General features: G+C 41.7%; 1 protein-coding gene across 2 annotated transcripts in view; it reads right to left on the bottom strand.

Moving 5' to 3' along the window:
- LOC134360304 (transcription factor MafG) overlaps positions 1 to 27,856 on the bottom strand; it is a 66,628-nt gene that overhangs the window by 14,000 nt on the left and 24,772 nt on the right. For both annotated transcript variants that reach the window (XM_063074513.1, XM_063074514.1), the window contains exon 2: positions 16,586 to 16,649. In XM_063074513.1, coding sequence (XP_062930583.1) covers positions 16,586 to 16,621 — 36 coding nt within the window. In that variant the 5' untranslated portion in view covers positions 16,622 to 16,649. The remainder of the gene's footprint in view (positions 1 to 16,585; positions 16,650 to 27,856) is intronic.

Raw genomic sequence — 27,856 nt, 5'->3', positions numbered from 1 at the left:
TAGTAGATTTGCAAATGGAAATTTTGTCCATTCTTGCTTGATATAAGACTCAACAGTCTTATATTGCTGCTCAACAGTCCGTGGTCTCCGTTGTCTGATTCTCCTCTTCATGATGCGCCATACATTTTCAATAGAAGATAGATCTGGACTGGCAGCAGACCAGTCAAGCACACGCACTCTGTGTCTACAAAGCCACGCTGTTGTAGTCCGTGCAGAGTGTGGCCCGGCATTGTCCTGCTGAAATAAGCATGCATGTCCTGGGAAGAGACGTCGCCTTGATGGCAACATATGTCTCTCTAAAATCCTAATATACACCTCAGAGTCAACGGTACCTTCACATACATGCAACTCACCCATGCCGTGGGCACTGATGCACCCCATACCATCACAGATGCTGGCTTTTGCTCCTTTCGCTGATAACAATCTGGATGGTCGTTTTCATCTTTGGCACGGAGAACTCGACGCCTGTTTTTTCCGAAAACTAGCTGAAATGTGGACTCATCTGACCACAGCACACGGTTCCACAGTCTTTCAGCCCATCTGAGATGAGCTCGGGCCCAGAGAACTCGCCGGCGTTTCTGCATAGAGTTGATGTATGGCTTCCTCCTTGCGTAATACAGTTTCAAGTTGCATTTCTGGATGCAGCGATGGACTGTGTTGAGTGACAATGGTTTTCCAAAGTACTCCCGAGCCCAGGTGGCTATAATGGTCACAGTAGCATGACGGTTTCTTAGGCAGTGCCGCCTGAGGGCTCGAAGATCATGCGCATTCAACAGTGGTTTCCGACCTTGCCCTTTATGCACTGAGGTGTCTCTGAATTCTATGAATCCTTTCACAATATTATGTACTGTAGATGTTGAAAGACCTAAATTCTCTGCAATCTTGCATTGAGAAATGTTCCTTTTGAACTGACTAACAATTCTGTCACGAATTTTGGCACAAAGGGGTGAGCCACGATCCATCCTTGCTTGCAAAGACTGAGCCTTTGATGGATGCTACTTTTATAACCAGTCATGATACCTCACCTGCTACCAATTAGCCTGTTTAATGTGAAGTCTTCCAAACCGGTGTTACTTGAATATTCTGTGCACTTTTCAATCTTATTTTAACTCTGTCCCAACTTTTGTTGAGTGTGTTGCAGCCACCAAATTCTAAATTTGTGTATGTTTACAAAATACAATTAAGTTGGTCAGTAAAACTACTGAAAATCTTTTCTTTATACTTTTGTCAGTTAAATAAAGGTTCACGTGAATTAACATAGCACAGATTTTTGTTTTTATTGCATTTTGGAAAATATCCCAACTTCTCTGGAAATGAGGTTTGTAAATAGGCGATTAGACAGTCCAACAGCTGCCTCATCAAAAGTTCAAAGTTAATTTATTATCAAAGTACATATATGTCACCATATACTACCTTAAGATTCATTTGCTTGCAGACATTCACAGTAGATACGAAGAAATACAACAGAACAAATGAAAACTACACACAAAGACTGACAAACAACCAATGTGCAAAAGACAAATTGAATTAAAAGAACTGAGAATATAATTGACAACATGGGTGATGCAGGCTAACTCTCTTCCAAAAGTCATTCAGACATTGAATTAGACTGTAGGAAGTGTGTATCCAGATCCTCTTCTTGTGTTACAGATAATATGTCAGATTCCTCCATCACAAAGCCTCAGTACATCCCAGCAGAGATGGTTATACAGGTCTGTACCTCTGGCAGTCTTCAAAATAGACTCGTCAAAACTGGACAAGAAAACCTCCCAATTATCAGCTTCCATCAGCTGATGGGATCAGTTGTCATCTCAGCCGAGCAACAACTGGAATAAATGCCAGAAATATCAGAGCACAAGGTGCACTCAGGGTGGAGGCTTCAATACAAATAACCAGATGTGGCTTCATAATACCACCACCATTGACTAAACTGACTGGGTCTGAAGCAGTTACCAGACTAGTTACGTGGCAGGTACTGAACAAACTACCATCACTAAAGGTCAGAAGCAGCTGCCGTTTCAGTGGCTGTTCACTCAACCTTGCAACATCTGGACAGCAAAGATGCATAACCAGGAAGCCCTTCATTGATTACAGATTGGCATTCAATACTATCACCCCCTCAAAACTAATCTATAGCCTCAATACCTCCTTGTGCAACTGGATTCTCAATTTCCTCGCTTGGAGATCCCAGTCAGGTTGGATTGGCAACAACATCTCCTCCACAACCTCCATCAGCACAGGAGCACCACAAGGCTGTGTGCTTCGTCCCCTGCCGCACTTGTTTTATACTTGTGGCTGAGCACAGCTCCAAAGCCTTATTCAAGTTTGCTGATGACACCATTCTCGCTGGCCGATTCAAAGGTGCTGATGAATCAGCATATGGGAGAGAGATCGTAAACCTGGCTAAGTGGTGCCACAACAACAGGCCAAGGAGATAATTAATGACTTCAGGAGGAGGAAATTGAAGATCCATGAGCCAGTCCTCATTATGAGATCAGAGAAAGAGAAGGTCAATAACTTTAAATTCCTTGGTGTTATCATTTCAAAGGATCTGTCCTGGGTCCAACACCTAAGTGCCATTGTTATTCGGTATGTCATCCAAAAACTTTGACAATCTTCTATAGATGTGTGGTGGAGAGTATACTGACTGGGTGCATCATGGCCTGGTATGGAACACCAATGATCTTGAATGGAAAAGCATACAAAAGGTAACGGCTACAGCCCCGTCCATCAGGTTAATGCCCTCTCCACTATTAGGCACATCTACATGGAACGGTAGTGCAAGAAAGCAGCATCCATCTTCAAGGACCCCCCCACGCCCCCAAACACCCGGGCCATGTTCACTCCTCACTGCTGCAATCAGGAAGATGGTACGGGGGCCTCAGGACCCACTCCATCAGGTTCAGGAACAGTTATCACCCCTCAACCGTCAGCCTCTTGATCTGGTGGAGATTACTTCACTTGCCCCATTACTGAACTGTTCCCACAATCTACAGACTCACTTTCAAGGACTCATCTCATTTTCTAAATATTTATTGCTTATTTTGTTTACGATTATTATTTTCTTTCTTTTTGTATTTGCGGTTTGGTTGTTGTCTGTCTTATTGGGAGCAGTTTTTCATTGATACTATTGTGTTTTCTGTGAATGCCCTCAAGAAAATGAATCTCAGGGTTGTATATGGTGACATATGTATTTCGATAAAACCATAAATTTACTTTGAACTTTCTCAATCTACTGGACTGGTTGGAATGACCGCTACTTTATACAGACTGGAACATAGAACGGTATACCACGTTACAGGCCTTTGAGCCCACATATTGTGCTGACCTGTTAACCTACCCTAAGATCAATCTAACCTTTCCTTCCTGTATAGGCCTCTTCTTCTATCATCCACGTGCCTATCTGAGAATCTCTTCAATACCTCTAATACATCCACCACTACCAGCACCCCTGGCAACGAGTTCCACATACCCACCACCGTGTGTAAAAAAAAAACACCCCTGACATCCCATTGCTTCCAAACACCTTAACATTCTGTCCCCTTGTATTAGCCGTTCCTGCCCTGAGAAATTGTATTAGCTGTCCTCTCTATGCCTCATCATCTTCCACACCTCTATCAAGATACCCCTTATCCTCCTTTGCTCCAAAGAGAAAAGCCCTAGTTCACTCAGTCTATCCTCATAAGACATGCTCACTAATCCAGGCAGCATCTTGGTAAATCTCCACATCTCTGAAGCTTCCTATAATGAGGTGACTAGGTTTAACCTTCACTAAGGACTTCCAGATTTTGTGGCATTACTGTAGTACCAAAGAGGCTGGACACAGCAAGCCTATATCTTTTGTGGACTAATCAACAGGGATATGTTCCTTTACAGTCTGTAATCTCATTGGTGTAACAGAACATTTTTTATCATTAGAAACAAACCAAGGGATCATCTGTGGTTTAATGAGGAATGTGAATAGCCAGGTAGGGAACAGTTGTGGAAGTGAAGTCACAAGGAACACTAGTGGTAGTTAAGAATGGAAGATACCCACCTGAAGCAGCTCATCACCTGCTTAGCTAAGAGCACGGAATGAGCCCAGCTCAGCAGTACCACAACTAATGGATTAGATCAAACTCTGCGGTTCTGCAACAGGACAGCTTGTCTGTTTTCAGCAGACAAGAGACTGCAGACTTTGGGAGACTGGAGAAAACACGAGCACTGGGAGAACCCTGTGGGTCAGCCAGCATTTATGCAAAGATAAGGACAGTCGAAATTTCAGGTTGAGACCCATTTATCTGAACCAGAAGATCTTTATCTGGAGATTCATTCTTGAGATAGCCTGTATAGAAGCAGGGTGGAGCAAGAGCTGGTGTGGACAGGTGAAAAAGATACGTTGGCTCCAAGATTATCACCAGCTAAAGCATTTAAACACCATGACCAAGTTGACAAACATAATTGACCACTAGTGTGGAGTTGTGAATGCCAAGTTGGACATTCACACGGTGGGAGTCACAAGGGCCAGTGACTACCCCCCCCCCCCCATACCACTGGGATTGGAGATCTGGTCGAGTCTAGAAGTCGAGGCCCAAAAAGCTCCACAGTCAGAAGTCAGTGAGCTGGAGGTCAGGTTGGTCAAAGCCCAAAGGTCAACTTGTGATTTAGAAGTCCTGGGATCAAAACTGCAAACATCAAATCAAGGGATTGATACCCAGAGTCCCAGGGGCAAAGCTGAAGTCTAGAACTCAACGAGTCCTGATGTCGAAAGCCCAAAAGGTCAAAATCAAAGTCGTTGAGTTGGAAATAGAGGTCCATAGGCCAAGCCTGCGAGGCCAGGCCAGGGACTGGAGGCTGAAGGCCTGATATCTGTGAGTATCAAAGTCCAGGGGGTAAGCCTGTCCTGGCACTGGATGCCTGTCTGTGTGTATGGAGGGACAGGTGGGGGGTTTGTTTTGCCGTTCCAGTGTCTGGCGCTGGATGCCTGTCTGTGTGTACGGAGGGACAGGTGGGGTGTTTGTTTTGCCGTTCCAGTGTCTGGCGCTGGATGCCTGTCTGTGTGTACGGAGGGACAGGTGGGGTGTTTGTTTTGCTGTTCCAGTGTCTGGCATCTTCCTTCTTCCCTTCCAGTCCCAAAGAAGAGTTTCAGCCCAAAACGTTGACCGCTTGGTCGTTTCCATGGAGGCTGCCTGATCTGCTGAATTCCTCCAGCATTTTGTGTGCTTTGTTTTGCTGGTGCCCTGTTTCATTCTGCTGTTGCTCTGCTGAATATCGTGGTGATGCCATGTTGGCACTGGAATCTGTGACGACACCTGCGGCCACCTCCAGTACATCCTTGCTTGGTTTTTAAAACATCAAATGACATTTCACCGTTATGTTTTGACATACGTGATAAATAAATACAAATTTAAGTCCTGACAACTCCACTTGACATCTCTACCACTACAGAAGCCCACCCTTACTCAGTTTGAGTACAAATCCAGTTATGCTCAATTTAAATCCAGGGCTATTTGGCACCAGACCCGAGTCAAATGCCTGAGGAGAGTTCAGAATGACAGCATTCAAATGAAATACGCACAGCAGCCAAGACCCCTGGTGAAAGTGAAGTCAATGATCATCAAATGGACTAACATTCAGAAAACAACAGGAAGAAATGTTTCCACAATCAATGGACTTTTCACCTCATGTCCTCAAAACCTATTGATTATTTATTTATATTATTGTTTCTTCTTTTTGTATTTGCATAATTTGTTGTCTTCTGCACTCTGGTTGAATGCTTTAGTTGGGCAGTCTTTCATTGATTCTGTTATAATTACTATTCTATAGATTTGTTGAATATGCCCCCAAGAAAATAAATCTCCGGGTTGTACATGGTGACATACATGTACTATGATAATAAAATTTACTTTGAACTTTGGCTACGGTTGTCAGAGGTATAACATCCCAGTCCTATGGCACCGCTGCCAACTTGTTCCTAGGTTTAAACAGCTTTAGTTGTGTTATCAATAACATTACTTTCATTTTAAAGTTATTTTTTAAAAAATGATCAGAAATGGAAGTACAAGTTCATTCAATCATTTGTGCCTCCTTCCGCTATTCAAAAAGATTACAACCAACCTTTTACCTCAGCATCACTTTCCTGCAATAATCCTTCACTTCCCGAAAACCAAAGTACTCAATGGCCAAGCCACCACAATATTGGTTGTGTAGTAGGATGAAGAATTTCAAAAGATTGTTCACCTCGGGCCAAATAATTGCTTCCAATTTTTCCCAAACTATTCTCACATCACAAAAGTGGGATGCAATAACCATATCCAACGATCTCCAATTACCTATCCCTGACATTCAATGGCACTACCATCACTGAGTTGCCATGGGTGCAAGAGGGGTGGGAACTTGAGTGTCTCTGTTCACCAGAAACTCAGCTGAAACAACCATAGAGTGATACAAGAATAAGTTAAAGGCTGACATTACTCATCTACAAGGCATAATTCTGAGTCTGATAAGCTAGTCTCCACTTGCATTCTCAACAACTCCCAAGAGCTTTCAGATGATTTGGTACTCGGTGGCCTAGTTGACCCCTATCTCATCCACCACCCTTGGTATTCAGACCATCCACCAATACTGCAAAGTGGCTGAGTAGTAATCAAAGTTTACCCTGCCGTTTTTTTTTGCCAAGGTTGTTCCAGAAATGCCTTCCCAACTCATTGTCTCTATCCAAGGTGACCAAGGGCAGCAACAAGATACAAACACCTACACTTGCAGGCTCCCCCCAAGCCATATGCCACCTTGACTAGGAAGATTTGAGGTTCTTTCATCGTCATCACCACCCTGCCTTGCCATGCCTAAACAAGAGCAGTGTGGGAGCATCTTCACCACAGGATTGCAGCAGTTCTAGAAGGCAAACAAATCAAGCAAGCTTCCTTTTGGTATAAATGGCTTTAGTTTTATACATAACAGATAACGAAACAGTTGCCATTAATTCCCAAAATGCTTTATGGTTTGAATCGTCAATGCACAATTTAGTTGGCTGAGTCATTTATTTTCTGCTGAGGTACAGGATGTGCTAATTCAGACCACTTGACCAAACTTTGTCAAAGGACAATGAAATTACAGCCTTGAGACAGCCTGTGTATATTGGAACCAGGATGACTGGTAGATGGTTACTGGTAAAAAGGCTGGCCATCTGGATTTCATGAAGAACTACCTCGTTCTGATGGGGGGGGGGGAAGCATCTTTTCAATAAACAAACGTGGCATGATTCGTCACAAGCAAGAGAGAATCTGCAGATGCTGGAAATCCAAGCAACACAAGTGCCAGGGAGCTTGCTGGTAAATGCCTGGAGTTCATCAAACTACCTGCATTTACCCATCCTGAGGGGCAATGTTTGAGCCTGCCACTTTAACGTAGAGGTGCTGAGCCTGCCAAACACCAGGATATGCTTTAACAATGTGTTCAGCAAACTTGCCATACTAACCCAATAACTGTACTGGGGAATCTACTCTGCGCACACAAAGCAATTTATATCTACCATAAACACAAGAAAGTCTGCAGAGTGCTGGAAACCTAAAGCAACACATACAAAATCCTGGAGGAACTTAGCAGGTCAGGCAGCATTATGGAAATGAATAGATAGTCAACTTTTCAGGCAGAGACCCTTCTTCAGGACTGGAAAGAAATTTATATCCACTGAAAAGACAGCAACTCCATTCATTTGAATAGAAGAGGTAAACAGGCAGGTAAAAAAAATGTTATTTCTGGTTTTAATAAATTTGAGTTTGCATTAATTCTTCAAGTTGCTTAAACATCTTTTGCACTTCGATATTTTTTTAAATTTTCAATTGCATTCATTAATTTTAATCTTTTTTGAAAATCATTATCAATCTAAGACCATGCTTTTCCCAGTGGCTGAGCAGTCTTCAGCCATTCAGAAGGTTACTCTAGTCTCCTCATGTTACAGACTTGCAAATCCTCACTGTTGAGGGGGGCAGGGTGATAGCTGACAACAAGCAAACCTCTATTTAATACAGCAGCTAGTTCTGCCCCCAATATTAGGGGGACAGAAGTACTTTTTCTCAGCATAACCTATATTGCAACATTCATTTAGCAATGGAACAAACTGCATCAATCAAACATGCACCATCACAGTCATTTCACAACTACAAGTGAACTGTTACTTGTCCACATCTGGAACTTTGCACACATCTTTACAAGAAAAATTCAGCTACCAAAACCTACATGCAAAAAGCACCCACCCAAGAAAAACCTCAAATTTTATCTGTGAGTCAATTCATTTTTAGTTACATCTTGCATTCAATTCAGATTTACTAAAGAATTGGTTTACATACCCCACAGAAAGTTAGCTACTTAAGATTCTGGAACTGACCTGTCTAGAAAGCTGGGAGAGCAGCAAGGAGTCAGGATGATGGGCAAGTACACTAAATTAGCCAGATGTGACTGGCAGTGCCCCTCAAAGGTCCAATGGTGTTTTGACATTTTGGTAATCTGACACAAATGACTTGGACGTGTAGCTTTCTGCCCCACCATTTGAATTGGTCAACAGAGAAGGGCAAAATTATTAATCCTTTTGTCTTGCAGTGCTTATGAAATGACATAAACAAACAGAGCAAATGGGTTAAAAACACACACACACAGTTATTTCAAAGTAGACTGCTAAAATCTATCTGCAAGTCAAAGTTGTGGACAGATTCTGAAAATAATGAAAGCTAATTAATTTAAAAAAAGGAGAACAGCAATTAAGAACAACCCTTTAAGGCAGCTCAAGATACAAGGGACACACACTAAATGCTGGAGGAACTCAGCACACCAGGCAAAAAGAGTACAGTCGATGTTTCGGGCAGAGACCCTTCAGCAGGACTGCTGAAGAGTCTCGTCCCGAAACACTGACTGTACACTTTTCCATAGATGCTGCCTGGCCTGCTGAGTTCCTCCAGCATTTTGTGTGTTGCTTGGATTTCCAGCATCTGCAGATTTTCTCCTGTTTGTCAAGAAACAAGGGAACAGCAATGGAACCAGACCCTGGGAAGGACAATGATTATGGGTGGAACTTCACTTACAATTTTTTAGAATGTTACCCAGGCTCAAATGGTTAATTTGGCAGGAGTAACACAAACTTCAGTTTTATGCCTTGGAAATGGCTTAAAGTACAATTTAAGTGAAACTTTTACAGGAAAATTCAAGTGTCCAATTCTGTTTAGGCAATGACCCTTTTCAGAGACTCAATATCCAATTGTTATACATGGTTTTGAAAGGCCTAACACAAGTCAAACTAGAAGATACTTGTATATTTTAAAAGAGATGGAACTTTGAGATTTTCCAGATAACCACTAGTCTGGATTTTAATTTTCAATACTGAAGGACAGATTTTTTTAAACCAAACAGATTACAACAGGGCTCCATTTCTGTGAACTGTTCAGTACCCGAACAGTTCACAAGTTGTAAATATACGTAGCTGCAAATAGAGCACTCACATGGCAGGAGATGTCAGTGGCCCCACAGCAGCTGACACACCCATCGCTCCAATCTCCCAATCACTTGCTCACCTGCACAGGCTGCATTTTACAGTGCCTTGAAAAAGTGTTCAGCTCCCAACCCTTCGTTTGCATAAATGGGTATTACAACCAGGGGTTTTGATCAATGTAACAGAGTTTTAATTTGCTAATCACTTAGCTCCCCCCCCCACCACAGTAGAACCCAAATAACAGGGAAATTGTAAAGCATGAAAAAAAAATCAATAACTGAAATGTCAGCAGTCCCAAAGTACTCATTCCCCTTTGCTCAGTGCTTTGTTGAACCACCTCTCACAGCTATTACAGCCAGTAGTCTTTTTGGTTAAGTCTCTATTAGCTTTGCACAACATGATGGAAGAAGACTTGCTCATTCCTCCTTGCAAAAATCGCTCGAACTATGTCAGGTTGGGGAGCAGCGGTGGACAGCATTCTTTAGGTCTTGTCAGAGATGTTTGATCAGGTTTAAGACCATGACTCTGACTGGGCCACTCCAAGATGTCGAATTTCTTCATTTGAGGCCACTCCATGGTTGCTGTGGCAGTGTGCTTTGGGTTGTTGTCCTGCTGAAAGGCGAATTTCCTCCCCAGTTTAAGCTTTCTGGCTGAGGCCAACAGGTTTTTGTCCAGGATCTGTCTGTATTTAGCAGATTCATCTTCCCATCAATCCCTGCTGGTCCCTGCTACTGAAAAACATACCTGGAGCATGGTGCTAACTCCACCACACTTTACAGTTGGGTTGGCGTTACCTGGCTGACGCGCAGTGTTAGATTTACACCACCCGTACTGCTTGGTGTCAAGGGCAAGAAATTCCACTTTAGTCTCGTCCAACCTCAAGACCTTCTTCCGTATCTTTATAGTATCTTTTAAGTGACACTTTCCAAAGTCTTCCCGGGCAAGGATATGTTTCTTTTCAGCACTGCGTGGCATTAATCTAATACTGCGCATAAGTGTAGAAAAAAAGGAGCACGTGATTCACAAATACAAATTCTCAGTTAAATTGATCAAAATCCCTGGTTGTAATACTCATTTATGTAAACAACAGGTTGGGGGTTGACTGCTTTTTCAAGGCACTGTAAGCTAGGTGTTCATAAGATGGGTAGGACCTATAATGCAGAGCAAAGGCACTTACGTGGAGTAAGGTCACAGATCTGTCATGAGCATAGTAAATGGCAGGATCATTGGAGACCTAAGTCACCCCAACCACAAACTGTTCCAGCTGATACCCGTCTGGGATACCGCACAGTAGTACAAAAGCCAGGACCAACAGGCTCCAGTACAGCATTTTCCACCAGGCCATTAGACTGATTAGTTCATGCTGATACAATTGTATTTCTATGCTATATTGACTGGTCTGTTATATATACTATTTATCACAAATTACTTTAAATTGCATATTGCACATTTAGATGGAGACGTAACATCAAGATTTTTACTCCTCAGGTATGTGAAGGATGGAAGATATGAAGTCAATTCAATGACTTGAGGGACTAAATGTCTTTCTCTGATTATCTTTCAGCATTGAAATTCACAATAGTTCAGGTACTATACCAAAGTTTTAGTAGCCAAATGAAAATTCCAGTACATTCATTTGTAAGGGTGGTGTATTGGTCAAAGCCCCAGAAATAACACAAAACCACACAGAAATTGTCATCATCACACGGCAGCTTTTCAATTGAACTACATTAAAAAATAACAACTATTTTGCAACTGAATTGCTCTGCAGAAGTCTGTTCAAGATGGCCTGGTGGTGACAAAACGGCACTTGATGTCCTGTTCAATTGCAGAGGGTGGGAACAGTTTGCAGACTTGTCAAGTGGTTGTCAATTTGCAGCTGTAAGTCAGGTTGCAAACCACACTTGCCAATAGCAAACTCGTATGGCCAGTGAGTGAAAGAGAACACAAATGCGCTTTAACTGGGCTCAAATTTCTACAGATCATTATATCCCACACCTCTACCACATTTTTCCCCTTGGTAATTAATCGAATTTTCTTTCAAGATCTAACCTGTGCAGAACCCCAACGAAACAAATCATTCCACATACTTGTTATTCTTTGTAAAAGTGTTAAAATTCACCCTCCTAGTTCACGATCATCGCAGAAGCCACAGCTATGTTAGTTCTATCAAGTTAATTTCAGAAATGCAAGAATTTTTTTTAAAAATTTAAATACATGATTGCGAGATCCCAAAATTGGGTTCTCCACATAAAATGATGGAAGTGCTGTCAAGATTCAGGAATGATTATTGCCCTTTATGGGTTGGTCATTGGAGCAATTTTGAACCACTGAAGATCAGGACAAGTTTAAAAATAGTTCCCTTTAAGGTGAACGTTTCCAGTAGTAAAACACCATCAATAAACTTTGCACCGGGTGTGTTCGCCTGCGATACAATGGAGATTCATCTACACAAACCTCCAGCCCAGATTTTAATCAGACAATTCCTCCTGACTCTCTGCTGTTGCATTCCGATACTGAATCAACTTCCTCCATAGATTGCCACAAAAACCATTTTTCTGTCTATTACTCAGCTCAGGCCGTAGCTGACCAATAAAGAGGATGACTAATTGTAGCAGTTCATAAAAACAGGAGCGATGAGTAATTTTTGAGAAAATGCTGTGAAGTTTCACTTTATGATTAAACCAAGCAATGTTCCACCAAATGTACTTCGTGTAAAAAAAGAGTGGAAATTGCCGTTGGTGAGATTAGCAAACAAATCATTGAACTTTATTCGGAGTTCCTTTGATTGATATTTAAAACAGGTATCATTTAAGTTATTTGAAATATTCCAACAAAATAACAGATGGAAAATGACGTTGCTGTATTACAAGCATCAAAACCTGAACCAGCAACTTCAGTTATACTATAGTATTCTGCTATTGCTCAAAAATAATTGTTTTGTTGCTTACTACACTAAACTCAAAACGTCCCACAATATGCCAGGGAATGAATCAAATCAATGCTAAGTAGAATATGCACAAAATTCTGGTTACTCGATGATAGACCTTAGAGCAGCGGTTCCCAACCTGGGGTCTACGGACCTCTCAGTTAATGACAGCGGTCCGTGGTATAAAAAAGGTTGGGAACCCTCGTCTTAAGAGGAAAGAGGTGGAGTGACAAAAAATTTGAGGGAAATTCAGAGCTTATGGCCTTGACAACACAGCCTAAGTCATTGGTGTCATGGTGTAGTAATTAACTTTCAGAATGAGCAAGAGGCCAAGATTAGTGCAATGCAGATATCTCAGGGTTGCAGGGATGGATGAGATTACAAGAGGAAAGAGAAGGGCGAGGCAACTGGAGCAATTTGAAGGACAAGAATTTTTCACAACAGAGGAAAGCCTTATTATATATCAAAAAGTTGATTAGTAAACTGACCATGCTGGGAGTTAAGAGCCTCACAGCTGAGCTCTGGATGGCCTTTGCAAGCACTTCATAATGAAACAAGTTATTCGGAAGTACACTGGAATAGTCAAGTCTGGAAGACAGCAATGGCAGGACAAGTGCTTTGCCAATGGATAAGCGGGGTGGAATACGGATACATTTCTGAATTAGAAATAAAGGGGTTTTAGTGATGACATGATCCCACAGTTCAAAGTATTATCGAAGTACAGATATGTCACCATATGCAACCCTGAGATTAATTTTCTTGTGGGCATACTTAAATCTATAGAACAATAACAACCATAACAGAATCAATGAAAGACCTCAACGACTTGGGTGTTCAACCACGTGCGAAAGACAAACTATGCAATTACAAAAAGAATCATAAATAAGCAATAAATATCAAGAGCTTGAGGAAAAAGTCCTTGGAAGTGACCCCATAGGTTGTGGGAACAGTTCAGTGATGAGGCAACTGAAGTTGGTTCAGGGCCTGATGGTTGAGGAGTAATAACTTCTTGAACCTGGTGGTGTGGGTCCTGAGGCTCCTATACCTTCCTCCTAATGGCAGCAGCGAGAAAAGAATATGTCCTGGGTGGTGGAGGTCCTTTATGATGGATACTACTTTCCTGTGACAGCATTTTGTGTAGATGTGCCCACTGGTAGGGACAGCTTTATCAGTGATGGACTGGGCTGTATCCACTGCTTTTTGTAGGACTTTCCATTGAAGGGGATTGGTTTCTCCATACCAGGCTATGATGCAGCCAGTCAATATATTCAAAGATAACAAACAGCCTGACTCAGCTTCAAAGAGTTGATGGCTGCAGAAGACTTATTTTACTGGAAATTTCTGCTGATCTAGAGCTGCATATTAGCCAAGCAACTTAGAATGGAACATTGGTTAAGGAGATCAGAAGATACTGTACATTGAACAATCGCCAGTTTATTTAGAAGTTACAGCCAAGGGCAATAACTTAGAGGATCACCATGTCCAGAGTCTTGAGATACAAAGGTAACAGTGAAGACCAGAGACAAGAACCCTTTATTGGCAATAAAGTGAACTAGCTATGAATGATCCCAACCAGCTGCAGGATTCCAAAATAATTCAAAAGCTCAGTATATTGTATTCTAGCACAAGATCACATTTATTACTCAAATGTCATTGTTCTGTTATCTCAGAACACCCCCCCCCGCCCCCCCCAGGAACAGGGAAGTCAAAATTTAGAGCACATTGGTTGAAGGAGAGAGGAGGAAGCATTTTTTTTAAAAAAAGGTGGGGGGGGGAGCTGCCGATGGATAAATATTTTGCCGCGTCAGAAACAGTGCAGGGTTATGGAATAGACAGCCAAAGGAATGCTAGAAGTGTATAATTACATTGTGTAAAAGACATTTAGACAGGTTCTTGGATAGGAAAGTTTCAGAGAAATGTAGAAAAAAGGGTGGTAAATGGGACTAGTGCTAAAAGGCTCTCTGGTCAGCATATACAAGCTGAGCTAAGGAGCCTGTTTCTGTACTATGTTTTATTATGCAGGGCTCCGTGGAGAGAATGTGATACAAGTTACAAAAAAAATTCTTATGGGCATGGGTGTCACAGCCAAATTCAAGTCACCAGGCCAATCATCCAAAGGCTACTTCCTTAAATCTCTGCAGTACACATAGTAAAAAGGTTGTCCTTCAGAACTGTTGGATAGGAAGATTCAGAATTGGACCTGCCAATAATGAAGTTACAATGCATTTCCAAGCCAGCTTGATACATGTCTTGCCCAACCATTAACCCTTACAGGTGGTAGAAATAGCAAGTTTGGATCCCTCTTTCTGGATTTATTGGCAACTTTGACCACATTGCTGTTAGTTTATTAAGTCAGGCATCACTACTCACCATTGGCATAATTTAGTAAAGGTACTCAGTTTACCTTGTAAACAAATACCTACCCACAGATTTTCAAACCACTGGGTATTCACACCAGGGTACTTTAAATATACTGCAGCATCAGGATGTGTGGCCACAAGAAAAAAAAGACTTCAGTTTTTAAATGTCACTGCAATATTGTACATACGAAAAGTTAACTCTTCACAACATTTAGCTCATGAGGGAAAAGGAAGTCAAAGCCAGTAATTTCAGCTAGCAGCATAAGAAAGTGAAAACTGCTTCTACCTTGACTGTAGTATTTTCTGTAATTGTATTTCATGTTAAAACTCTTGCACAAAGTTTGGCTACTTAGATGAGGAATTAATTGATAGCTGAGACCTTAAAACCACATTCTGAGAGACAAAATCCATTAAGAGAGGGTGTGAACAACTTGGAAACAAGAAGAATAGGTTTCTTCCCCCTTCCCAAAGCCTGCTCAATAAGATTATGGCTAATCTTTTGCCTCTGCTCAATCTTCCAGGATTATCTCCATATGCGTTGATTCCCTTAACATCCAAATATCAATATTGTTGTCACTGAATGACAGAGTCCCACAGAACTTAGAAGCAAATTGTAAAGGTTCACTAGTCTCTGCATGAAGTTTCTTCTGATCTCAGTCCCGAATGATTAAACCTTTAGTTTAATACTGTGACCCCTGGTTTCAGACATGCCAGGTGGAGAAAAAAAGCACTGTTAAATCTATCCTGCCCATCCCTGAAAGAATTTTAAACATTTAAATTCAAAAATCAAGAGTATACGTCTTTTGCTTAACTTTTCAATCCGACAAACCGCAGCACCCTCCCACTAATTTACACACTGTATATAAGTATACCCTTCTTTAGATAGGGAGATCAGATCTTTACACAATATTTCAGATGCCATCTCACCTAAATGAGGGGCATTGCAGGGTAACTGCAAGCAGGCTTCTTTTACTGAGATTGGGTGAGATTACAACTAGAGATTGTGGGTTTAAGGGCAAAAGGTGAAATGTTTAAGGGAAAATTGAAGTGAACTGCTTCACTCAGAGAGTGTGGAACAAATTGCCAGCTGAAGTGGTGGATTTGGGTTCAATTTCAACAATTAATATGAAATTGGCTAGGTCCATTGATGGGAGAGTATGAAGGGCCAGGTACAGGCCAATGGGACTACGCAGATTAATAGTTTGGCACGGGCAGGATGGGCTGAAGGGCCTGTTTCTGTGCTGCAGTACTCGTGACTATATATTTTTTAAAAAAAGACATCTATCTGCATTGATATACTCAAATCCTCTTGCATGGTTTACCTTTGTAAATGTTTGCTAGACGACCATATTAACTTTTAGTGCTTTGTGTGCAAGGACACACAGGTCTCCCTAAACAACACATCTCAGTCTCTCTTTTTTCTACTCTCGCTCATCAAGGAGACAACTTCATTTTTAACATTCTATTCCATCTGCCCTGTCCTTGCCCATTCACACAGCTTTGTCTACGTCAACCAATGCTTCACTGCAACCCCTATACAACACACATTCCCATCCAGATTTGTGCCTGGAAAAAGACCTGATGAAAAGAAAAGCTTGAAAATAAAGTTGAATAGACTTTAAAATTAAAACACAGTTAGATCTTGTCATGTTTCAATATCACTTATAATTCAAGGATGAAATTAAAAAATCTAAAAAGAAACTATTTGATAACAGGTTACAAAGAGTGATAAATTCAATGTGGAAAAGTTGGCGAGATCAACACTCCACATTTGAAGGTTATCCATTTGGACACAGAGCCTTGTGTATAAAATATTTAAAGGGATGTCTGATGTACCTTTAAGGCCTTGTTTCCCTTGTTAGTAGTCGTCATACCACGGCACACTTTCAATCACGTAAACCTGTGGGAAAGCAAAATGCACACTTACTTAGAGAATTTTTATTTATATAGAAAGCAAAAAGAATCAAATAACTCCTATGCAAAAACAGATACCAGTTGGAGGCGTTAAATACAATTATTATTTAAAGAACATATTCAATAAGAAGGTAAAGCAGACTGAAGGCTAGACTGTTGATCTGCGCCAAGTAGTGAGGATAGTACAACTGACATACATTCCAAACAAGGATGAAAGACAGTGACACCCACCATGTTGGAATAGCCTGCGAACATTAATCAAGGTCAATAGTGATGAATAAAACCACTATTTGGAAACGTAATCAAGGGTTTGACCAGATGCATCAAGCCACGCATGGGAGGGGTTTTGAGGGATATGGTCCAGAGAGTCGGCAGAAAATCAGGTCAGCACGGACGAGATGGCTGATGCACCTGCTTCTGTGCTGTAGTACTCAGGAGAAAATTTCAGAAAAGAGCTGGGGAGAAATGCAATAGGAAAAACCATTGTTATCTATAAAAAAAGATGAGAAATGGAAGCAGCACGTGATTTTTTAAAAACTTTATTGGACAAACACATATCAACAAACAAGCATCGGCTATCAGTCCATAGTTCACTGCACAATGGTAAATACCTATATTAACAATACCAGGGGTAAAAAAGACTAGGAGTAAGAGAAAAAAAAGAAACAAAGAGCACATACATATAATTGCATACAAACACAAACATACAGATGATCTGCATACTTTACATCACCTCTCAATGTAGATTTACATCTATTTTAAATAAAATCACATTCTTCAGTAAATCAACTCAAGTCCCACTTTTTACCAGACCCCTGTATGGGCCTTTTGCTGTTCCAGGTACACTATAACAGAGTTCCATCTTTCCAAGTAAGAGTCCATTTTCAGTTGTAGACTTGCAGTGATATTTTCCATACAGTTCACTTCTTTCAGTCTCTGTATCCATTGTTCCAAAGTGGGTGGGCGAGATTTAAGCCAGTTGACGGTTATCATTTTATGAGCAATCAAAATCAAGACTCTTAACATGTATAGTTTATTCTTCTCTAGTGCAAATTGCGGGAGGTTGCCTAAAATTAAATGACCATGTTCGCACCTGATTTTTTTTTAAACTTGGAAATCATGCACTTATGGTTAACATTGCATTTTCTTATTACACCTGCACTGAGGTGTTCTACAGAATGCGTAAAGCTTAGAGATAATGGAGAGGAAATTCAGTCACTCCAACTAAACATGCAGATTATTGAAGTACTCCTCCTGTTCTTCAAATGACTTCCAAAGTCAAGTGACTTTCATTAAGCAGAACATAATGTGCAAACTACAGTGTGTTTATTTTGAGTTGAAGATTCAATCCCAATGATATTATACTTCCATATACATAACAATACTCAGAATTGTCCTGGATTTCACCTGGGAAATTTAATTGTCCTCAACTCCAAGACAATTCAAGAAAAAAATATCTTACTTACAGATAGCTTAACAGAAGCAATCTCTGAGAATATATTCAGAATATCCAACACAGCAGCCAACTCCCAACAAAACTCACATGTACAATTTAGCACAATCGCTCAAGCAGCTGGAACTTCCTGTTAGCTCTATCATCATAGCAGAATCAAATGCTGACCAGTGGCGAGCTGCAAATGCACGATTCATGATGAGTCAGCATTTTCCGTGCACGCTGACAAGGTGACTACACCTCTCAACCACGAGAGATTTACGGGGCAAGCCACTATAGTCTTATCAAGCACTCCTGGGAAAGATGACCTTCAGACAATTCCCCCCAAAGTGGCTGGATGCAGATTTCCTGCAACCACCAGAGTTTGTATTTATGTATCCCAAAATCCACAGCACTTTCATCTTTCCAACATGAAAGCATTTTGTTTTTCGTTATTAACAATGATGACTCATTTAGGATCAGCTCCAATGAAGTGTCATTGTACCTTCAGGAGCACTGCCAACCAGACAAGTTATTGATTAATAAATGAGACTGAAAGCTAGAATCCAAGTATTCCTTGGACCCAGCGGGGAAAAAGCAAAACTAGCGCAATGCAAGGAAAAACAGAAGCTTTCAGTTTGGATCCTGCCCATACTAAATTAGCCCTTCTTTCAGACAGTAATTGAGCTTCCAAAAGACATTCCAGTGCCAAAAAGATGGGAAATGATACATAATCCAATGCTCTGAGGCTCTCGAGTTGAGAACCAGTGCATCATTAAACGAAGGCTCAACTCAGTGCTCATCCTGCTGTTATCATCTAGCAAGCTGACTCCCAAAGCCTCACCTCACAAATGATTAGTGGCTATTTAGGAGAGAAACAGCTAACGTCTTGTGGACTAGATCATGCTGACATTTCCCGTGCATTTTTGACCAGAACCCACAGCATTTAGCCACTGAAACGAAAAATTGGTCGGAGAATTCTGGACCCAGGACTGCTCAGCCTAAATCTTCCAACCACCCTACCCAAACCCCAGACCAAACAAGATCCAGTATTGGTCAAAATCACTTGTATTATCTAAACACTTTTTTTTTAGTTAAATGGGTATTGTTGAGCATTGATTGAGGGCAAGAGAGAAAGACAGTTCTTATGAAAAGATTTTGCTGCATTTTTTTTAAACCAAGCAGAGCTTGTGTGTTCCAAGTAATTCATTTTAAAACTTTCTAAAAATCTGAATGGAATACATTTAAAAGATAATTTTTTGTCTAAGTGGCAATACATGTCTAAGGTCAGGCCTCTTGGCTGCACTCCCAAGGCCTAGTCTGTGTAGATCAGGCCACTGGGTCAGGGATTATGCAAGGCCAGAGGGAAAGAGGAGAGGTTTGTGCATCGAGCCCAAGTAAGCGCAGTTACTCTAGTGCCCCCACTCCAAGAACTTAATCTAGTACATTTTATTTTGCTTAATCTATTCCGACATTCCAGGATGGAACCCACTCCCCCAAGGTGTCATTGATTTACAGTGGTGTAATACTTCTAGAATAATCAGGCAACCAAATGCTTGCCTGAAGCTGACTGCAAATTTAGGCCTTTTACAAATTCCAGCAGTGTGCAGAATGGTCACACAAGGATGAGGACCACAATGTTTATCATTAACCACATTCCAACGCATGTGCCCTTGAGGTAGGAGTCCCTTTGACTCAAGTGCCAGAATTCCAAGCACTGAAGATTGAGCACAACTGCTGGGACAATAGAAGAAATCATCATTGGTCCCTTTGGGCTTTGAATAGATTTAAACAGCAAGACAGCAATTTGACAGACACATTTTAAGAATAATTATCACAGAATAATCCATATATTTAAGCATCAAGTCCAATAGAAATATTTTTACCTGAAAAAAAATTGGATGCCAGAAAACAGAAATTTAAAAACAAAAATCAGAAAATAGTGAGCAAATCAAGCATCATCTGAGGAAGAGAAATGTTTGGTGATTCTCTCACCACAGATGCTGCTGACTAGGCAAGGCTGACACTCAAAATATTTTTCCCTGAATAAATCAAGATTTCTTGGATGCTTTGTCTGTTAACAGCCCTCATATCCCATCAATTTTCCCCTTGAAGACATAGCAACACGAGCTTTTCTTGTACCCTTCTTGCTGGATTGAAAGTTTACTTTTTAAATTCTATGGACTGAATTTACCCAAGACCTGTGTAAGGGTTTCATCTTTTATGTTACCGCGGAGGCTAATTAAAATGGCTTCTTTGTTATGTTATAATCGGGAATGCTTCTTTGTTATGTTAAACGCTGAGAAAGTTTTGCGCTAGCAGCTTGTTGTGGGTTAGGGGGTGATAAAAGGATGTTATGAACCAATTGGGATAGTTGTTATGACTTTGGTGTGTCTGGAAGATTTGTATGCGCAGGGTTTTGGGGGAGAAGGCGGGACAGAGAGACAGAGAATGAACCACGTGCTGTGAGTCCGCTAATGGGGTCGGACCCCGAGCGGGGCATTCGGCGAGGAGGGGAGACGGAGACGGACTCGTGTGGAGCGTCTGGTCAACCACTGTTGTTGGTATCAGGCGGCCGGTCGAGGTGGTCCGAGGGGTCGCAGGGCGAAGGAGGAGGGTCCCGAGCTCCAACTGTTTGTGCACGAAGAGATTGAACTTTGATAAGTATGGCACCTTTTATTTTCCTTTTATATTTTATTCTCTATTAATTATATAGTTCCAGTAATATCTATAAACTGTAAATCATTTAATCGTATCTGGTGTATTTTCTGTTATTTGGGTGGGGTGGGCTACATCACACAGCATCCACATAAACTATTACCCAGTTTGGCGGGGCCGAGGGCTGTTCCCCTAGACGACAGCAAGCCAAGCGACCCTGAGGCTGGCCGGGGGGGGCTACACCTGGTTTTTAAGACCAATGGCCACTTCAATCAATTAATAATACAGAATTGCTTTAGCATCAAGAACTTGAGACAGTTGCAGCAGTGTGTACTATCTACAAGATGCACTGCAACCACACACCAAAGTCCCCAAGGCAGCACCTTCCAAACTCACAACCTCTACCATCCAGAAGGATACCTGGGAACACCACCACTTGGAAATCCCCCTCCAAGTCACTCACCAGCCTGACTTGGAAACATATCACCGTTCCTTCATTGTTGCCGGGCCAAAATCATGGAATTCCCTCCCTAACAGCACTGTGGGTGTACCAACACCTCAGGGACTGCAGCGGTTCAAGAAGGCAGCTCATCACCATCTTCTCAAGAGCAATAAATGCTGGCTTAGCTGGTGACACCCACATCCCATAAATAAATTTTTAAAAATATACAATCTTAAAGGGCACAATATTCCTGCTCATCACATTAAAAATAATTTATTTATTCAAATACACAACTTTGTTGCCTGCTCATAAACCTGCTCAGAACACAAATCAGTATTGCAACAGATAAAAAATTTTAAGAATCTTGAACGGAGTATTGTTATAAAAATAATATTCCTAGTCACTCAAAGGTCCTTTAATATTCTAAACCTCTCATTCCCTTGGGCAAGACTATGGTAAAATCTGCTTGTTGCAGATATTCACCATTCACCCCTACCTTTTCCATATATTCACAGACCGAGCAAGCTGATCTTTATCCAACAGGAACCTTGGCCCACCATGCATTTTGGTGTGGTCCCACACCCAGAATCCCTTGGCTATTAATGGCTATTAATTTTTTTTAATGTGTCTAACAAACAAATTATTCAATATTTCTTTGTAATTATTTTATTCTAATTTAAAACACAATGAAGGTCAAAGTAACACAAAACTTACATGCAGTTACCTTTCTCAGCTGTGTTAGGGACAACATTCAGATGTAATTACAACGAGAATGTAGAGGTTGCTGTATGTATGCCAGCCATCTTATCATAAAGATGAGGACCTGAATGCCAAGTGCATCAAGATCTTTCATTAAGCAAGCCACTGGTCCACCATTGGGTTCAATGGCAAATCCAGTGTCACAGCAAGAATTGTATGCTCACCCGTTCCACCTCCAGCTTGTTTAGAACTTCTACATTTGGCTAGCTTGCAATGGATCTCAAGAGCAGAGGTGGGAACAGCCAGCGAGCAGTTAGTCCATCAGAACTGATGGATGTTAGTAAATTCCATTCAGGCTGCTATATCCCTCCTCTGGGGCAGACTTATCTGCAGAATTTCAATTTTATTTAAAAAACACTAAGTTTGAAATGACAAAGTAGTAGTAACTAGCATGTCCTAGACAGACAATACGTCGCTATTGAACGTCAAACTCGGCCTGTGAAATTCTAGTCACTTCAGAGTCAACAATATACAAGGCTACATATCAGGTGCCTCAAGTAGAGGATAGATTTCTGAGCATACAGCTATTTACATTTCTCGATCCTCTGCCAAGAGTAAAGGGTGAATTTCATTTCCACCAATTCAGTTTGAATAAGAGCTTCTGGCTCAGGTTCTGTGATTAGCACGAGTTGCTGGCCTCCTATTCAGTTGCCCTGTGTTACAGAGATCCTGTGATCTCTGTGTGATGGAGTCCTTCCCATGACATCAGCAGCTACCAGCTCCAAGCAGTCTCTGGGACCCAGCCGCAGTGAAATCATTAATTGAGTTGCACAGAATAAGTCTCACAAAATAAAAACGGGCATAAATGAGAACAAGTCAGATCCTTAAATATCATAATCCTGAATCAAACCACTCACAAGAATAAAGTTTTGATATAGTGTTAGAAAGTGACCACCTAGGCATTTGTTTTTTTTAAATATAATTTTAATCCCATAAAGCTTTGCTAATTGCTTTGACTGGTTTTTAAAACCACATGCAATAAAGCGTACTTTTTTGGAATCATGAATAATTTAAAATACCCAAAATCCTTGTTACTTGGCTGATTTGTGGAGGTTATTGTGGAGCACATCCTGGAAGCAATGATTCATTCAGAGCAACTTTGGGATTTCACCATTAACAGCAGAAGTACACTTCAGATGATATTACACGTGAAATATGGGCATTCCTCGAGGCAGCTCCCATCCAGGAAAACATTAAGCATGTTACCCATTAGTTTCAATGTAATGGTTCTAGTTGCTTGCTCAGACTCAAGAATTCCAGTCTCTGGTAAACCTAAAAATGCTTCAATGCAAATGCCTGAATTAAAGTATCACTACAGTGACAATTCAAATCCTAAAATTATACCATAAACATTATTTATCCTTTCACCAAGTAAAACATACAAGGTGGAGCATCTTGACATCGCAGATACTTGTCTTGTGGGACAACCTGAAACTTCATTGCTGGAGGGCAAGGCTACCCGAGTCAGTGGTAAAGTGATGACTCCTCACAGAAAGGTCATGTCTTTGAAATTCCTTCTTTAAAGCTGATGGAGGCATTCTCCCCACTTTATATCCTTGCCAATTCATTCTGCATTCCTCAATTCCAGGAAACCTCCGTACCCACCTCATGGCAAAGGCTGGATATATTACACTTGATCCCCTCATCCAAACCATTGAAATTGATTGTGCGCAACTGGGATATTGGTCCCTGCTGCACCTCATTCTTCACAGCCTCCCAAAAATGTCACTTGTTTGCAACAGATCCAACCCCGGCATATTGCTGGTCTTTTTGATTCCACATTAACTGAGAACTTCAGGAAGGGGAAGTTGAGGGTAGATTCCACCAGTCCTCGTCGAGTGCTCAGCAGTGGGAAGGGTGTGCAGTTTCAAATTCCTGGGCATTAACAGCTCTGAAGCTGTATCCTGGGCCCAACATAATGATACAACTACAAAGAAGCATGACAGAGGCTGTATTTCATTAGGGGGTCTGAGGACACTTGGTATGGTCACCAAAGACACTCGCAAATTTCTACAGATATACTGCGGAGAGCATTCTGACTGGCTGCATCACCGTCTGGTTTGGAAAAAGCTGCAGAAGGTAGCAAACACAGCCAGCTCCGTCATGGGCACCAGCCTCCCCAGCAGAGGTCAACCTTAAAAGGCGATGCCTCGGAGAAGGGTCTTGGCCTGAAACATCGACTGTTTATTGATTCCCATGGATGCTGACTGACCTGCCAAATTCCTCCAGTATTTTGTGTGTGAATGCCTCAAAGAGGCGGCATCCACCACTAAGGACCGTCACCACCCAGGACAGGCCGTCTTCTCGACACTACCCTCAGGGAGGTACAGGAACCTGAAGACACTATGCAGAGATAATGGGATAGCTTCTTTCCGTCCGCCATCAGATTTCTGACAGACAATGAACCAACCCATGAACACTACCTCACTTTTTTCCTCTCGTTTTGCACTAGTTATTTATATTTTTATTTTGTAATTTATAGTTTTTAATGCATTGCGATGTACTGCCATTGCAAAACAAATTTCTCGACATATGCCAGTGATACTAAACCAGATTCCGATTTTGTTTAGCAACCAATTGAAGGCCTTCTGAAGATCAGTACACCACATCCACTTTCACACTGATCTGTTTGGTTGATTACAATCTCTGAACATTTTAACAGATTTGTCAAACATGATTTCCCTTTCACAAATCATGTAGATTCTGCCCAATTCTGTTGCTGGTCTCTTAGCGTACCATTACCTTAAATAACAGAGTCTAGAATTTGCCCACTGTTTGCTAATTAGTACATGGCTCATTTTCTCCACAAGCTTCCAAGCCTCCCCCACCCCCAGAGCAGAGTGCTGAAAAATTGATTACTAATCCCCTCCACACTTTAATTACACACTTACAAAAATAATAGAAATACAAGTCACCTGATTCTGCTATACTGTAATGTTATATTTGCATAATCTATCAGCCGGCTCATTTCCGCAGCGGTTCAAAACAAGAAATATGTTAAACTTGCAATAAAATCTTGGACAACACACATCGAAGTTGCTGGTGAACGCAGCAGGCCAGGCAGCATCTCTAGGAAGAGGTACAGTCGACGTTTCGGGCCGAGACCCTTCGTCAGGACTAACTGAAGGAAGAGTTAGTAAGAGATTTGAAAGTTGGAGGGGGAGGGGGAGATCCAAAATGATAGGAGAAGACAGGAGGGGGAGGGATAGAGCCAAGAGCTGGACAGGTGATTGGCTAAAGGGATAGGAGAGGCTCATGGGACAGGAGGCCCAGGGAGAAAGAAAGTGGGGGGGGGGAGCCCAGAGGATGGGCAAGGAGTATACTGAGAGGGACAGAGGGAGAAAAAGGAGAGAGAAAAAAAGAATACATACATATATCTATGTAATAATGCATTCACCAGCAAATTTTATGTGTGTTGCATAAAATCTTGGACTACATTTTAACTACTAACACCTTGTCTCCAGTTAATAGACCTATACAACAGGTTACACAAATCAGGAAAGCTTGATCAGAAAAGTGTAAACACGAGGAATTCTGCAGATGCTGGAAATTCAAGCAACACACATCAAAGTTGCTGGTGAACGCAGCAGGCCAGGCAGCATCTCTAGGAAGAGGTACAGTCGACGTTTCGGGCCGAGACCCTTCGTCCTGACCACCAGCAACTTTGATCAGAAAAGTGTCTGGACTGAGAAATCTGATGTAAAAGGGATTTGCAAAATGTGAGAGGGCTATTTCTGCTTGTAGAACAATGGGCCACAACCAGGACAAACTCTTTACTCTGAGCACAGCAAGAATGCCCAATGTACACAGTGACCACTTTATTAGGTACCTCCTGTACCTAATAAAGTGGCCACTGAGTGTACATTCGTGGTCTCCTGCTGCTGGAGCCCATCCACTTCAAGGTTTGACACGCCTCACTACAGGAAGGATGTGGAAATCATAGAAAGGGTGCAGAGAAGATTTGCAAGGATGTTGCCTGGATTGGAGAGCATGCCTTATGAGACCAGGTTGAGTGAACTCGGCCTTTTCTCCTGGGAGCAACAGAGGAAGAGAGGTGACTTGATAGAGGTGTATAAGATGATGAGAGGCATTGATCGTGTGGATAGTCAGAGGCTTTTTCCCAGGGCAGAAATGGCTAGCACGAGAGGGCACAGTTTTAAGGTGCTTGGAAATAGGTACAGAGGAGATAACAGGGGTACGTTGTTCTTGCTTTTTTAAAAAACAAACGCATGGAGTGGTGAGTACGTGGAATGGGCTGCCGGTGACGGTGGTGGAGGTGGATATGATAGGGTCTTTTAAGAGACTCCTGGACAGGTATATGGAGCTCAGAAAAATAGAGGGCTATGGGTAACCCTAGGTAATTTCTCAGGTAATAGAGACACAGCTTTGCGGGCCGAAGGGCCTGTACTGTGCCGCAGGTTTTCTATGTTACTATGGTGTGCGTTCAGAGAGGCTCTTCTGCACATCACTATTGTACCGCGGTTATTTAAATTACTGCCACCTTCCTGTTGGCTTGAAACAGTCTGACCTCTCTCATTAACAACGCACTTTCAGCTGCAGATCTGCGACTCACTGGATGTTTCTGTTTTGCATCATCATTCTCTGTAAACTCTGGAGACTGCTGCGTGTGAAAATCCCAGGAGATCAGCAGTTTCTGAGATACTCAAACCACCCGACGTGGCACCAACAATTAATGCACGGTCAAAGCCACTTGGATCACATTTCCGCCCCATTCCGATGTTTGGCTTGAACAAAAACTGCATCTCCTAACCATGTCTGAATGCTTTTACCTGCATTAAGTTGCTGCCACATGATTGGCTGATTAATATTTGCACGAACGAGCGGGTGTACCTAATAAAGTGGCCAGAGTGTACTCACACTTGGTGACAGCGTTAATGCGAGTGGCTTAAAGAGGGTGCAGAGTAGCAAGTCTTCGGAAGGAAGAAACAAGAGGCTGATCAGTGAGTTAAAATGTCAAACAACGGCAGAAGATACACATGGAATACACACCAGAGTGAACCTAGTTCTGTTTCTCTGCAAGGGAAACCCAGTGATAAAATAGAAAATGGAACACAGCACTAGAACAGGCCCCCTGGCTCACTGTGTCTGTGCTGACCAGGATACTAACTCAATTGGTCTACCCTCCATTGCCTGAATGTTCATATGCCTGTTGAAACACATCTGAAATATTACTGTTCAATCTGTTTCCACCACTTCCCATGGCAGCACATTCCAGACACATACCACTTTTAAAAAATCCCCACCCCTCACCTTAAAGCCTCACCCTTAAATACTTGGCATTTCAAACCCATGAGAAAGACTTATCTACCCTACCAGTGCCTCTCAGTCTTGTATACTTCTATCAGATTACCCCTCAGCTTTTGATGTTCCAGTGAAAACAATTCCCAGTTTATTCAACCTTTCCTCACAGCTAATCCTTTCGAATCCAGACAGCATTGTGTTTAACCTCTTGAACCATCTCCGAAGCCCCTCCACCTCCCCAAATCCTGTAATGCAACAACCAGAACTGCATGCAAAAACTCTGTGACCTAACCAAAGTTTTGTACAGCTACAACATGTCTTCTCAACTTTTGTACTCAAGGTTCTGATTGATGAAGGGAAGTACGTTGTCTTTTTATCATCTTCAGCCTGCTCCAGGAAGCTATGAATTTGCATTACAGCAATGCTTCCTAAGGTCCTGCCATTTACTAGACTTTTTCCCTTAACCCTGACCCTCCCAAAACACATCTTATACTTTCCATGATTGAACTACTTCGGCCATTTCTCTGCCCACGTTCCTGAATGGTTAATAGCCTGTGGAATCTTTTGGGGAAAAAAAAACTCCCTGACAATGCACAACTCTATCAATCTTTGTGTCACCTGTAAACTGATCAGACTACCT

The sequence above is a fragment of the Mobula hypostoma genome, chromosome 22 (genome assembly GCF_963921235.1).
Source record: "Mobula hypostoma chromosome 22, sMobHyp1.1, whole genome shotgun sequence".
Taxonomy (NCBI): domain Eukaryota; kingdom Metazoa; phylum Chordata; class Chondrichthyes; order Myliobatiformes; family Myliobatidae; genus Mobula; species Mobula hypostoma.
The sequence above is the reverse complement of the archived record's forward strand: the minus strand, read 5'-3'. Positions and strand labels throughout refer to the sequence as shown.